The following is a 13,634-nucleotide window of genomic DNA, read 5'->3' on the forward strand; positions in this document are numbered from 1 at the left end:
AAAGAGGGAGTGGATGCTTGCAAGCTTATATTGTGCATGAAACATCCCATGTGATCATCTCTGTGAGCAGCCTTGGGCCAAATTTATCATTTGTGCAGCTCACTGGCATCAGTGGTGTTACTTATACATCAAGGACATATATATCCTCGTAGGTCTTATTTTAGCTTTTCTCAGGAGAGCTAGACTTAGAGCTTGCTGCTACAAAAGGAGGCTGAAAGATTTGAGGGAGGAAAGGTTTAGCAACTGAAAGGAAGATGTTGTTTTCTGTGAAGGGAGTAGCTGGGAGCCAGGAGACCTGAATGGTATCCTCTTTGATCAATAAGGGAAGTGTTTTGCCACACGTCCTACTGAGAAATGAAGGCTCAAAAGGATGATAGCTACAGAGTTACTCATGTAAAGTATGGAAAAAAAAATATTAAAAAATGGAATGTTAAGGATAAAGAAGGAGGAAAGAGGAGAGGTTGTGTCTGAGGTCCTGGTCCAAAAGAATTTAGTGTAAAGTTCAGTCATCCTATAGCTATATGGAGACAGCACTGTGTGGTGAGGAACATTTTGTTTCTCCAGCTCTGTATGTTCTTCTTCAGCCTTCTCTTTTTTTAAATTTTAATTTATTTGTGTGTGTGTGCACCTTGTCATTGTTCTGCTAAAGGCTGTACTTATATTTCTGAGCTATGGTGTGGTCACACCAACAAATCTCAGTTCCCATTACAATTGCTGTCTACCAGGCATACAGCTCATTAAAATATGCAAATCCACAAGTTGACACTTGTGATTCAGCAGAGAACATGCGTTATTTGGATGACACGTTAGCAGAAACTCATCCCTGCTTCCCCCTTCCTTTCTGGGAGTCAGATTTTCAAACTTACAAATCTCTAAAATAAAATATTGTGAAAATTAGGTGGCAGAGAGCAGGATGTTGATGAACATGTTTCCTCTTCCTCTCTGCTAGCATATGCAGAAGACAGTGGTGGCAGCATCAGGCGATACTGAGTGTGTGTGCATCTCAGTTTCCTCTCAGTTGAAGATGAGGTTCTAAGGCTCTTGAAAGTGTAGAATTACTTCAGATGAGCTCAGCAGATGCCTTATAAGACATGCTTAAGGGCACAGCAACAGATACCAGTTTTAGGGGACCACTTAGTTCCATCTTGTCAAATGGGATCTTTATATTTAATCCCAACCAGTCTCAAAGTGGTCCTGGGAGGAGAAAGATCCACCCCCTCTGAGGTTTGCCCTGTGCTGCCTTGATATTCAAACACTGATGTCTGGTGTGAAAGCCCAAGGGAAAGATCTCTTTTTAGCAGGAGGGCAGCCCCTGGGGAGCAAAGTGCTCTGGGTGCTTGGAGAAAGTGCTTCCTGCAGGGCTATTGCTTGTGTCCTTGCAAGTGAAGTGACTGATAACCATGGATCAAATTGTGACGGCCCCATGTCTGGTGCAGATATGGGGAGGGAATTGGAAGGAGTGTTTTCTGCAAAGGGAGAAAACAGAAAAGACACTGATCAATTTAGGGGGTGGGTGGTAGAGATGCAGATAAAAGAAGTTACTGAAGAAGGAGTCAGTATAGACCTTTACAAGAAGAAAATACAGAGAATTTTTTAATAGGAAGACGGGGAGTTGTACATACTTTTCACAGTGTTTTGCATCTTGTGTTCCTGTGGCACCTCACAAGACTTGCTCCTGTCAAGAAGATGATTCTCCATCTCAGCTCCTTCATCTTGTTTTGACTTTTTTCTCTCATCACTTGTCTCAAATGTTTGTGATGTCTTTTGTGTTGGACATCTCACAGCTGTGAGCTTAGCCCCATGATTTCAGGAGGGATTTGGAAAGTGGGAAAAACAGAAATTATGATGAAGCAGAGTTTTCTGGGATCCTTCTGACCTCTCACCAAAGTAGAGAGCAGTGATTTAGTGTATGGAGTGACATTTGGGAAACTGAGGCAGTCCACTGGTCTGAGAAGCATGTGTCAGGCAGTTTGCTCAAGGGCTCCATGGGATCTGCAAAGCAGAGGGTGCTTTCTATTCTCTGAAGGTTGTGTGGTGAAAGGGAGCATTTTGGCTTCTCCTGTCTGTTTCTCTTTAGATATTGTTTGTGTTGCCTGCCCTCAAAGTCAGCTCTTAATTCAGCAGTTGCCATCAGCCCAATGTGTGGGAGCTTCCCCTCTCCTGTACGGTGCCTGGAGCATCATCTGCTCCGCAGGCTGTACGTGCAGACCAACCTTCACTAACAGTTGCTGCGGCCCTCCTCGCCTTCCTTACAGATCTAGATGAACCTGTTCTCACCGTTCACCAGACCATCAGCGATGTACGTGGCAGCTTCTACCAGGAGAAGACTGTCTTCCTCCGCTGCACTGTCAACTCCAACCCACCAGCTCGCTTCATCTGGAAACGGGGAGCTGAGACACTTTCCCACAGTCAGGACAATGGCGTGGACATATATGAACCCCTCTACACACAGGTGAAAAAAACCAAGCCTCAGCCAGCTGCTGTTGAGCATCTTGTTGATGCAGGGCACTCTGTACCCGGTGGCATGTCTTTCCTTTTGTGGATTACAATGTTGGGGAGAGGGTGGTGGCCACTGCAAGGAGCACTGTCTCCAGAAGGGCTGATAGAGCCTACTTTTGTGTGCAGGTTCCCAGGGTACAGGAGGAGCAGAGCAGCAGGAGGGAGTGTGACAGCCTAGAAGTCCCTTCCCCTTTTTGGCACTGTCCCTGAGAGCAGGTCACAGCTCCCTTAATGACATTACATGGCTTTTGGATGGTGGAGACTAAAATCCAAGCAAACAGTTCCTTGATTTGGTCTCCTCTATCTCCCATTACGATTATTTTTTTTCCTTAATTGAGTGCCCAAGCTCCATAAATCAGGGGAATCACTTCCTTTTTGGCAGTGTGAGTGAATGTCTGGAATTGCTGTGGGGTCCATGAGGCTAATGATAAAGAGCTCTTCCTAATGGCCGTAAGTAACAGAGGCAGCCCAGCTGCCTGGGCTCCCTCTGCCTGTCATTCTGTGAAAGGGTATCCACATGCTTTTGGCTTTTCCTGCATGTGTATGCTGGACTTGCCCCTCTGAAGGCCACTTTTTTCACAGTAATTAGCCAACTGACACAGTGGGAGATGGAGGAGAATTTTTCGTTTGCCAAGGCACTCTGGGCATGTTATCCTAAGCTGAGCTCCAGCTCTCAGTGTCCTTCAGATGCTAACCAGCCCAAGCGCTTCCAGCAAGGCCATCTGTGAGCATGAGGCGGTGATGAGTGGGAAGGGAAGTGTTCCCCAGGGCACCCGTTTCATCCCACGCACCTCCTCACGCTCCCAAAACTGGGCTCTGAGCGCGTTCTGGCCTTGTTTGGTTTCTAAGTGAGGCTCCAGGCAACCTTTCAGTTAATGTAGTTGTGTTCATATTTTATTGAAACACGCCATCTCTGTAGGTCATGGAAATGGGCACCCAAATGGAAACATGCAGGGGGATGTGGGGAGAGAATAGCTGCAGGTTAGTGGCAGACTTGCAGAAACACTGTAGGTCATTGCTGCTGTTTGGCCCAGAAGAGGACTTTGTCTAGTCCAGTGCTATGTGACTTCCAACCAGGACACCCCTGGCCTTAGAGGAAGCCACCATGGGCTCTTCAAGCTTTCACTAATCTCAGTGTAATTAGCAGGAGACATTGCTTAATGAGAGGATGTCTTAGGACTTGAGGTATTTTTTTCAGCTAAATAAGGCATCTGGTAGAAATTCATGTTGTTGCAGCATTAATGTGTAAGGGACCCAGCATTCTGCAACTCCTCTCAGGCAGCATTCCCACCATGGGAGGTCATTCCCAGCTCTGAGAGAGGGTGTTAGGACTGCAGTGCTCACACAGGCATGTCCTTATGGTCCTTTCCTTAGCATCAGCATAAACCTCTGAGTTCAGGTTGGTAAGAGTTGGAGTGAACAGAAAACATACCTCTGCAGCGCTGTTGGGAGGGGAAAATCTTGCTGGAGCTCAGATGCACCATGTTTAACAAAGCACCCTTCCCAGGGTTTTGCAGTATTGCCTTAGAGATGAACTGGTATCAGTGTCAGGTTTGGGTAGGCTTTTACATGAAAAAGGAGGTGAAGACTTTACTGTTTAAGCGTTTAAAAACTTATTTACACTTAAGGTTTATACACATTTACCCAGCATTTACTAATCAATAAACAGGACTGTAAGTACATAGTTCACATGCATGTTGTAAATGCCATCATTTGTGTGGCATAGCAACGAATCTCAGGGGACAGGACTTTCACAGGATTATTGGTCTCCTAGGTATTTATCTTTCTAATTTACTCAGTTCAGATCCTTATTCCCTGCATATTAGCATGCCTGAGCTCATTGTCCAGTCCCTTGAGGGTTGTTCTACAGAGAATCTATTTGAGCTGACACCTTCTCACACTTGCAGGCAATTATAGAATGGTTTGTCCAAAGGAGATTTAGACAAACACAAGGAAAACAACAACAACAAGCTGTCATGGGAAGAAATATGAGTTTCAGGGTGTGCAAACCACAAAATGCCTCTCAGAGCTTTCGGTGTTCCATAAACCAAAATCTACAGGAGGCATCTAGTGTTAATTTAGTAACTTGATTCTGTTTCTGTAACATGCCAGTAACTGCTGGCTTGTAAGGGAGTTGTTTGTTTGTTGCTATAGTATGAGGAAAGGCTATCAAAATCTATGCAGCCACTCAGGATATACACAAGCATAAATGAGATTAGAATCTGGAGACGAGATCAGAAAGTTTTTGGGAGGTCTTTGAATTATGCTTTTCCCCCCATATTGCAAATTTTTACAGCATACCTGTTGAACTTGGCATATTTAGGCCAGGATTAATGCTGGAATTTGTTCTGATTTACTTTTAGTTTGCAATGTTGAGACACCAGTGACAATCCTTGGGTTCCTACTGACATCTCGGTGTGAAATCTCAGGGTCTATTCTGGGAGGTTTAAGGCTTTTCAAGTCCCTCAATATGAATCTTAAAGTGGTTGTTGAGAAATTATGCCTAGACCTGTTTGGCAGTGATTTCAGGTTAAATGTCAGTTGGTTACTGGGTGTTTGGAGAAATCTTGGAGGCAGAGTTACCACTGCAAACATTTTGTGTCTCCTTTTTATATAGCTAAGGGCGCTAGGAGTCTTCACAAGTCCCTAAGTTTTTGATAGGAGCTGCTGGTAATCTGCAGAATTTGTGCCAAGTTATGGACTTACAATGATATGCTGTGCTTTGTACACCTGTGTCATCTTTTCTCCCCTTTTTTTCCCAACTCCCAGGGTGAAACCAAAGTCCTGAAGCTGAAAAACCTGCGTCCCCAGGACTACGCCAGCTACACATGCCAGGTGTCCGTCCGCAATGTCTGCAGCATCCCTGACAAATCCATCACCTTCCAGCTCACAAACACCACAGGTAGGAGGGGGATGCAAAGGGGTCCCCGCAGCCCTCCAGCCCCTCACCTGCTCAACAGGCATCACCTCTCCAAGAGGGTAACATAGCACCCTGTCCAGGGCCTGCAGCACCTCTCATTCACGTACCTGGCTGCTGGGATTACAAGTCCTCCATGCAGAAGTTTTGAGGCCAGAGATGCTTCATTTCTTGTAGCTCTGTGTATAGCCAGTGCCTTGGCCAGGCCTGCTGTGAGATCATTAAAACAAACTACGTGTAGGTGTTGAGGCACTATACCATTTTTAATCCAGACACTATTTTATTTATTTATAATTCTAAGTGACTTTAAAAATAGATTTGATACGGTCTAGAGGGGGGTAGATGCTGCAGGAGTTCTTACAAATGATTCATTCATGTGTGACTCTGGCCTGGTTTACCAGGCTACTCTCTCAGCACCTCCCAGCTACCAGGTTCTGCTGGTGCCAATGTTTGTAGAAAGCAAATGTCTCTGGTGCCTTCCCTACAGATAAATTTTACACTGATATCCACACTGGCAGTGCATGAGTGTGCCTCCAGTTGCAAACAGAATCAGTCTGGTGCATCTTGCTTGACCTGCCGTAACTGACTGATAACTGAGTGTCATGTACCAAATACTTGCAAAGACCTGATTGCAGCCTGTCCATTAAAAAAACCCAAACAAACAAACAGACAAAAAAACCCAACAAAACCACAACAACAAAAAAAACCCCCACCTAAACCACACCCACCAAAAAAACACACCTGCAAAGCCCCCACATGTGTTGAATAGTTTCAAATAGCATGTAAATGTCAGGAACTTGCTTCCAGCCCTGGGGTATTCCATGATCAGAAATAAAGTTGTTGTAGTTGTTTGAATTATTCACCTCTCTAATGTAACACAAAGCAGTCTGCGTCCCCTGTGTCATCTTTGTGCAGTGGAAACAGAACTCTTTTGATGTTGCCAACTGTTGATGATGCATTGTTTATACTGCATAAATTATGTTTATTGACTTGACTTGAGCCCAAAGTGCAAAGCAAGATTTGCACCATTTTATGTAGAGGAAAAATAGTGAGCTTAAGAAAGGGAACTATAGCTAATGTCAGAAAAATGTGTAGTTAGATCACTGAGCATGTCTCGGCAACTCGCACTACTGCCAGTTGATCTCGAGATGAGGCTGTAGCCAATGCTGGAATATTCCCTTTAAAAATTTAGCTTGCGCTCATGATGAAGAAAGGAATTTCACACAGCTCTTCTTCCCTGTTGTGTCTTTACCTTTGAAGAGTTAGAAAATCAAATTTCTCTTCATGTCCACTCCCCACTGCCAGCCCAAGCACAGGGAAACTGCCCTTCATTTCAGTCTGGCCTCTTTTGTGAGTTAACTGGAAAAAATGTATTTTCAGGTTGTAGCTGTATCAGAAGCCAGTGATATGGCTGAATTTACATCATCTTTTTAGGAACTTACCTCAGCTCTGAACCTGGTCCACATAGCACATACATATGGCTGTTTTTTGTTGTGTTGTGTTTTGTTTTGGGTTTGTTATTGTTGGGTTTTTTTTAGCTGTAGATGCTTATTTAGAAATAGTTTACAGTGGAGCCTGACACCACAAGCTCAAAGGGAAAATGTGTTCCTAGCAAATTGTATCAAAAGCTGGAGGTGAAAATGAAGCTGGAATTGCACTGTGAGCAGGGTTTGTGTTAAATAATATTTCATGTTAAATATACCCATGTTATCTGGCTTACTTGCCCTGTAGGTAGCATAGTGTCTAGATGAGAAAATATTTAAAGAAAAATCTTTAATTCTTTCCTCTTTTGCATAGGTCTTTTCTTTCCCTCTTGCACTCCTACTTCAGCAACCTCTGTAGCCTTGGCTGTGCCCAGAATCCTGAGCAGCTTTGCTCAGGATGTCTTCACCTTTGCAACAGAGGAGGGCCCAAAGAGCACTGAAGTGCATGGAAATCAATTGCTTAAATATTTATAGACCCAACTGATACAGAGTTTGAGGGGAATTGCTGGGTCAGGTCCATGTCAAGCCAAGGGGATCTTCTCTTCCCAGTTCACTTGTTCCTCAGCTGGTTCATTTTGGTGCCTCTGGCAATGACCTTTGGGCACGTCTTAGTCTCCAGAAAGGAGATGAGCTTCTGCCTAGCTCTGCGTCAGCAGCTTGGCCCTTGCAGCAGGGGATGGGATCTCAGTCCTTAGCCTTAATGGGAAAGTTTACCCCGCCCCTCCTCTGTCCTGCTGCTGTTGTGTGGCTCTAGAGCAGCAGGTGGGACCCGCAGAGCCACAGGACCAGCTCAGCACTAGGCTGTTGGCCCCTACTCCAGCAGGGTCAGGCTAATGTTTTCCCCTTCCTCGATTTCTGCAAAATTAAGCAGCCCAGCTGGTTAATTCTCCTGCAGTTTTACTGCAGCAAATTGGACTTCAAAGGGAATTGAAAGTGACTCTTTGTTTTTAATGGTCCCCTTGCTGCTCGACAGACTCCGCCAGCAGGTTTTCTGAGCCAAGAACAAAAGGAATTGCCACAGGTTACAAATAAATGAGATTCATCTCCTGCATAACAATGTCTGCAGATTGTTAACCTCTGTCTGCTGACAGGAGTGGGAGTGGGAGCCTGCATGGGCTGCCACAGCCAGGGCTCCATTTTGGGGCATGTCGTGGGAGGTTGCTGCCTGGAGCCTTGTGCATGGCAGCTTTGCAGTGTCCCTGCTTCCCTCCTGCATGCACAGACAGCCTGCATGCTTGCACCAGCATATCACTTTCTTTTCCATGTTACCTTGCCCAGAACTGGGCAAAATGAGCGTTGATCAGATATGTGCCCATCAAACACCACAGGAGCCCTAAACCTCAACCAGAGCCTGCAGGACCTCTGGTTTGTGCTCCCCAACTCTGACATAGGCTGGTCTTAGCCTTCCTCTGGCTTTGATGGAGATGCATGGAGATTTCCAAGCAAGATGCTGCATCTCTCAGTGTGTCTCATGTCTGTGCCCTGTGAGCCTGAGGCCAGTTCAGTGCCAGAGGGCAGAAACAGAGATTTGGTGTCAGCTACACTTGGCTGATAGCTGTTAGTGACAGGAATGTGTCCTGCCCAACTGCAGTGACTTGAGCTGTTGCTTTCCAGGGCTTCACAGCATCTCATGAAACCACTTGGAGAAGACATACAAATCCTTCCTTTGCCAATCAGTGTGCAGCAACCCTTGCACATCATTTCCAACACTCCAGCAAAGACCCGCTGTCAAAGGCTCCAAGTGCAGGCTGTGCTCTTCTGAAATTCAAGGACTCCAACCACTGACCTCAAAAAGGCCAGTGCAGGTGGCAGTGGAGCCACCATCTTGCTTAGGCACAGCTGGGCATCTCTGGCACAAATAGCATGTGACATGGCTGGGGAGAGGACAATTGATTCAGTGCACCAAAGCAATATCCTAGCATGGCAGTAGTTGTGCTACTAAATGATAGCGCTGGTGCTGAGGCGAGAGCAGCCCTCCTCGCCTTGTTTGTATGGGCTGTAATTCAGAGATCCAACACAAATCCAGCACAGCTCATTAAGGCAGGGTCCAGGGAGAGAAGAGGCAGAAATAATGATGCTGTTAAATCAGGCTTCATGAATATGGAACAATGTCTTATTTTGCATTATTGTGACTCTTACTTAAAACATACTCCCTGCCTTTGTGCTGGGGACTGTTACTTTCTCAGTTCTGTCTGGATGGAGCCAGTGATGGTGCTGACTAGGCCTTTAAAAGGCTTTTCATGGGATGAAACAGAGAATACAAAGGAAAGGTTTTTGGATCAGTTTCTGGAGGGGGATATGGTGAGAAAGAAAATAAATAAAAACCAGGTACTAGGGTATTCAAAGTAGAGGTTGCCTAGACATTTTTAATCAGTCTCAGCTGTTCAGTTGTGCATGAAAGACAATCCCTGTGACCTGGTCTATAGCTCCCAGGTCTATGTAAGAGTGTATTTGACACCTGTGAAGGTGAAGGAGGTTAAAAGCAGGGGCAGAGCTAGTGTTCATGGTCTACTCTGATGCAGACAGGTCCTGGTCCACTGTGTCAGGCTGTGAACTTCAGAGGCCAGCTGCCTGGCAAAGGATTTGTCTCTCAAAGGTGTCTAGTTGGGTGTGAGAGATGGAGATGTATATCATGGAATAACTGAGGTCCTTTCTCAATAGTAGACTTTCCCCAAAATTCCTTCTTGATATGGCAGCTCTATATGGGAGTAGTGGTTTAATCCCAACTGTCCATGAAAACAAACAGCTGTTAGGTTCAAGCAGGCTTCTCTGAGCCTGTCCTTTCTCCTTCACCTCTCCATCAGGATGAAGCTGTCATGGTCAGGCAGCAGGAGCAGGCTGTGACTGGGCACAAACCTCGTGCTCTTCCTGACCTTCCCTTGGGATTGTGAGAACCGTCCAGCAAACATTGACATGCCAGTGAGCTTCCCAATGTGCTTTGAAGTGGATCCTGAGATACCAGGCTCAGTCCATGGCTGTGACTTCCTGTGCCTTGTATTAATAAACCCCTTGTTGTCCTGCCTTCTTTTTTTTTTTTTTTTTTTCCTTTCTCAGGGCTCAGTGCATTGTGCTGTTCCTGCCCAAGGCATAAGCAGACTTATGGTGATTCATGCAGCAAGGGAGATATGGGTGCTCTACAGCTGAACTTTTTCTCCAGTGCTGCTTCTGCAGGAGAGTTAAATACAAGGAGAACAGAAGGCACTTTGGTGTCTGCAGGGGAGTGGGCTGTATGCAATGTGGGAAAGTAATGCAGAACCATAGTGACTTTCCATTGCCCTTCTGCCTTGCTGCAGTTTTTTGTATTAGGAGTCAAGAAGCCTCTAGTCTTTGGTTTTCACTGCCAAGTTTGATCTGGTGGCTGCTGCTACCTGTACAAAGGGTATTCATAGGGCTTTTTTCCCTGACCTGAGTGCCAAGCCCTGGAAAAGCTTCACTGAACACTGCTAAAATATCACACCTATCTTGTGTCCCAATCCCAAGCACTAGTGGTGGAGTGTTTCAGGTATGACCTCTGTTTTGGGGCAGCTTGAGGTCCTGCCTGCGATGTTTCCTAACTATAACATGACAGAGTGCTCTAACTCAGACATAGTTATGTTACAAAATCATGCGTTAGATTCACAGATGCCTTGTCTTTGTAATGAATTCATGGATCCCTCCAGCTCTCCCAGCTCAAACCAACCATCTTCAAGAACAAGCTTAGAAAGGAACAAGCTGTTCATGTGCACTTATAGGAGTCTTTTTCAAGCTCAGAGGTGTGTCTTTGTACTCTTCCAGCCCCACCTGCTCTGAAGCTGTCTGTCAATGAGACGCTGGTGGTCAACCCTGGTGACAACATCACTATGCAGTGCTCTCTGACAGGTGGTGACCCACTGCCAGACTTGGTCTGGTCTCACTCTCCTGGCTTGATGCCTCCCAATAGCCTTGTGCAAGGAGGCAACCTCACCATCTGGAGGATCCGTGTGGAGGACTCTGGCTATTATAATTGCACAGCCATCAACAATGTGGGGAACCCAGCAAAGAAGACAGTGAACTTGCTGGTGCGGTGTAAGTTGCTCTTTTTCTCATCCTGTGGGTTTTCAGGGTGGAGGGGCTAGATTGGCATTTCTCCTGGCTGTTCTTGTACAGCTGAGGGTGAGTGTGATGTTTAGTAGCAATTAGTGTTCTGGAGAAGTGCCTGTGCAAGGATCTCTGCTCTTAGACCAACAACTGTGCTAGCCTCATCCTGGCCTGTAGCATTATTCTGGACTGGAGATTAATTGCCCTGGGGGTATTTTGTGGAACCATAACTGGGGGAAATCTTTAGACAGGTTTTGCATGGAGGTGTTGCCTTCCTGAGGAGCAAAGAGTAGTTGTCTTGTCCCATGCAAGACACTGTCCCTAACTGATTTTGCACTTGTGTTCATCTCAGCCATGAAGAATGCCACGTTCCAAATCACCCCTGATGTGATCAAAGAGAGCGAGACCATCCAGTTAGGGCAGGACTTGAAGCTCTCATGCCATGTAGATGCCGTCCCCCAGGAGAAGGTTGTCTATTACTGGTACAAGAATGGGAAACCAGCCAAGTTCTCAGACCGGTTGCTCATCACCCGGAATGACCCTGAGTTCCCACCTGTGACCTGCAGCTTGGAGATTATTGACCTGAGATTCAGTGACTACGGCACCTACCTGTGCGTGGCTACCTTCCAGGGAGCACCCATTCCTGACCTCAGTGTGGAGGTGAACATCTCCTCAGAGACAGGTGAGCCTCTCTGTGGCAACAGACAACCTCAGAAGAGTGGTTGGCATCACTCATTTCCCCCCAGCTCTCTCCCCCAGCCCCGGCCTCTGGTTTTTTGAAGGACCTCGTATGAGTGTCTTGAATCCCAGTGGGGAGAAGTCTCACACTGTCAGGTAAGCCTCTGCCCGAGACTGGAAACAGGTGATAGTTATAGCTCCTCTGCCAGATGTGTTACACACCAAGCAGATCTTCCTTTATGTTTCCTCCCTGTGAAAAGTCCAAAGTGCAGTCCAGTCAAAGCTACAGAGACAGGTTTAGAGCGTGGTTCTTCAAAGAAGCCTCCAAATTGTGAAGGAAGAAAGAGGGCATGGTATTTCACCAAATTTCAAACATCCCTTTGCTTATCAGGCAGTAAAAGAGAGAGAAAGCCATTCTTTCCTCTCTTTGGTATTGCTTATGAGGAATGTCCCCTTCTTCAGAGCTGTGCCCAAGAGATTGGTATCATCCTTCCTAGCAAATTCTGTGAAGAGCTTTAATGTTTATCGGATTGCCCAAGACACATTGCAATTACACTCTCCGTAGGAGTTCAAGTGTTATAAATGCCTCCCCCCTTGAAAAGCAGAGTCAGAGCTTCATGCCATGGCTTGGTGAGGACAGGACTAATCCATAATTGTGTTTGTCAGTCACCTTGGGGACTGAAATACCAAGTCTTAGGGCTGCCTTTTTCGTTTCTGTGGAAATCATGAATCCAGCACTGCTCTCCATTACATCCGTATAATCTTCCTTCATTTCCAGCACCTTGAGGGTCCAGCACAAAGCTGCACTGGGCTAGTAATCTGGTGAGGACTCCTAAGGGGAGCCACCTGCCCACAGATTGTGTTGTGATCCTTCATGGAAAGTTTATTTCAATCCCTGGTTGTGCTGGATCCATTGTACAGGCTGGTCCCAGGCTTGATTTTGAATGTTGCTCACTTCAGCCTCCCAGCAGAAGGTGCTGTGACAGATTAGTATATTTGGGAAGCTCCTGTCTCCCAGCAAAAATGCTGGTGCCAACCTGTTCCAAACAGAATTGCACTCTGCTCATTAGCAGCCTGGAGATTGAGCCCAGACTGTGGCATGGACCCACTAAACACAAAGGGTTGTGCTTCCCCTCTGCGGGCAGCCCTGGAAGGTAGAGCCCTCCTGGTGCCAGCAGACACCAACAGTGTTGTACCAGCAGGGAACCCCCAATCCTGGTGCAAAGCTGTCTCTCCCGACCTAGTGTGGGTGCTGCTGCTGCCAGAAGCAATCTCTTTTGCCAAAATCACTAGATGGCAGAGTGCAGTTTTGTTTCAGACTGCAAGGGTAGGAGGCAGCAAAGGGCTGGGAGACCCTGGATGATCCAACCAAAAGGCTGGGCAGTGTCTTTTGGTGCCGGTCTTGGTCCAAGCAGCAGCCAGTCACCGCTGCCAGAGCAGTCCTCCATGCAGCAGCCAAGATGCCCAGCTTCAGCATCCTTACGGACAGCAACCAGCCACCTCCCAGATGTGGTTCCCACATAAAAACCCACCTGGTTTTCCCCAGAGCGCAGGATCAGAGCAGGTGGCAGTGGTGGCTCCATGATTCCCCGCTGAGCAAACCCACCACCGTTACTGCCTCCACTGAGTTGCTCTGAGGAGATACTTTTTTTTTTTTTTTTTTTTTTAATTAAAGCTAAGTCTTCAAATGTAATTTATAGCTTTTCCCCATGGAGAAAATTGCCTCTCGCCGGGTGAGCAGCTGCTGGCACTGTTGGGCACTGAGAGCGCTGTCATCCCTTCGTGCTGTGCGGGACAGGGTGTGATGAGATTCCTCAGCCCACAGGAGACCTGCAAATTGAAAATGTGGCCTCCCTGTTGCATAGGGAGGTCACTGCAGTGGGAGATTGGGCTGGAGACATCCTAAATTTGTTCATAAAGCAGCTGTGGGCTGTAACGTGTGCAATTACTGTAGCACACTCTCCTTTGCTGGAGTTGAATCAAGCTAATACTGGTCAGAC

At 46.5% G+C, this 13,634-nt stretch overlaps 1 protein-coding gene across 1 annotated transcript in view; it reads left to right on the forward strand.

The window, feature by feature from the left end:
• Positions 1-13,634, forward strand: part of MDGA1 (MAM domain containing glycosylphosphatidylinositol anchor 1) — a 147,869-nt gene that overhangs the window by 52,472 nt on the left and 81,763 nt on the right. The window contains exons 4-7 of the mRNA XM_051616226.1: positions 2,256-2,452; positions 5,269-5,401; positions 10,675-10,944; positions 11,309-11,638. Coding sequence (XP_051472186.1) covers positions 2,256-2,452; positions 5,269-5,401; positions 10,675-10,944; positions 11,309-11,638 — 930 coding nt within the window. The remainder of the gene's footprint in view (positions 1-2,255; positions 2,453-5,268; positions 5,402-10,674; positions 10,945-11,308; positions 11,639-13,634) is intronic.

The sequence above is a fragment of the Apus apus genome, chromosome 3, assembly GCF_020740795.1.
Source record: "Apus apus isolate bApuApu2 chromosome 3, bApuApu2.pri.cur, whole genome shotgun sequence".
Lineage (NCBI taxonomy): Eukaryota > Metazoa > Chordata > Aves > Apodiformes > Apodidae > Apus > Apus apus.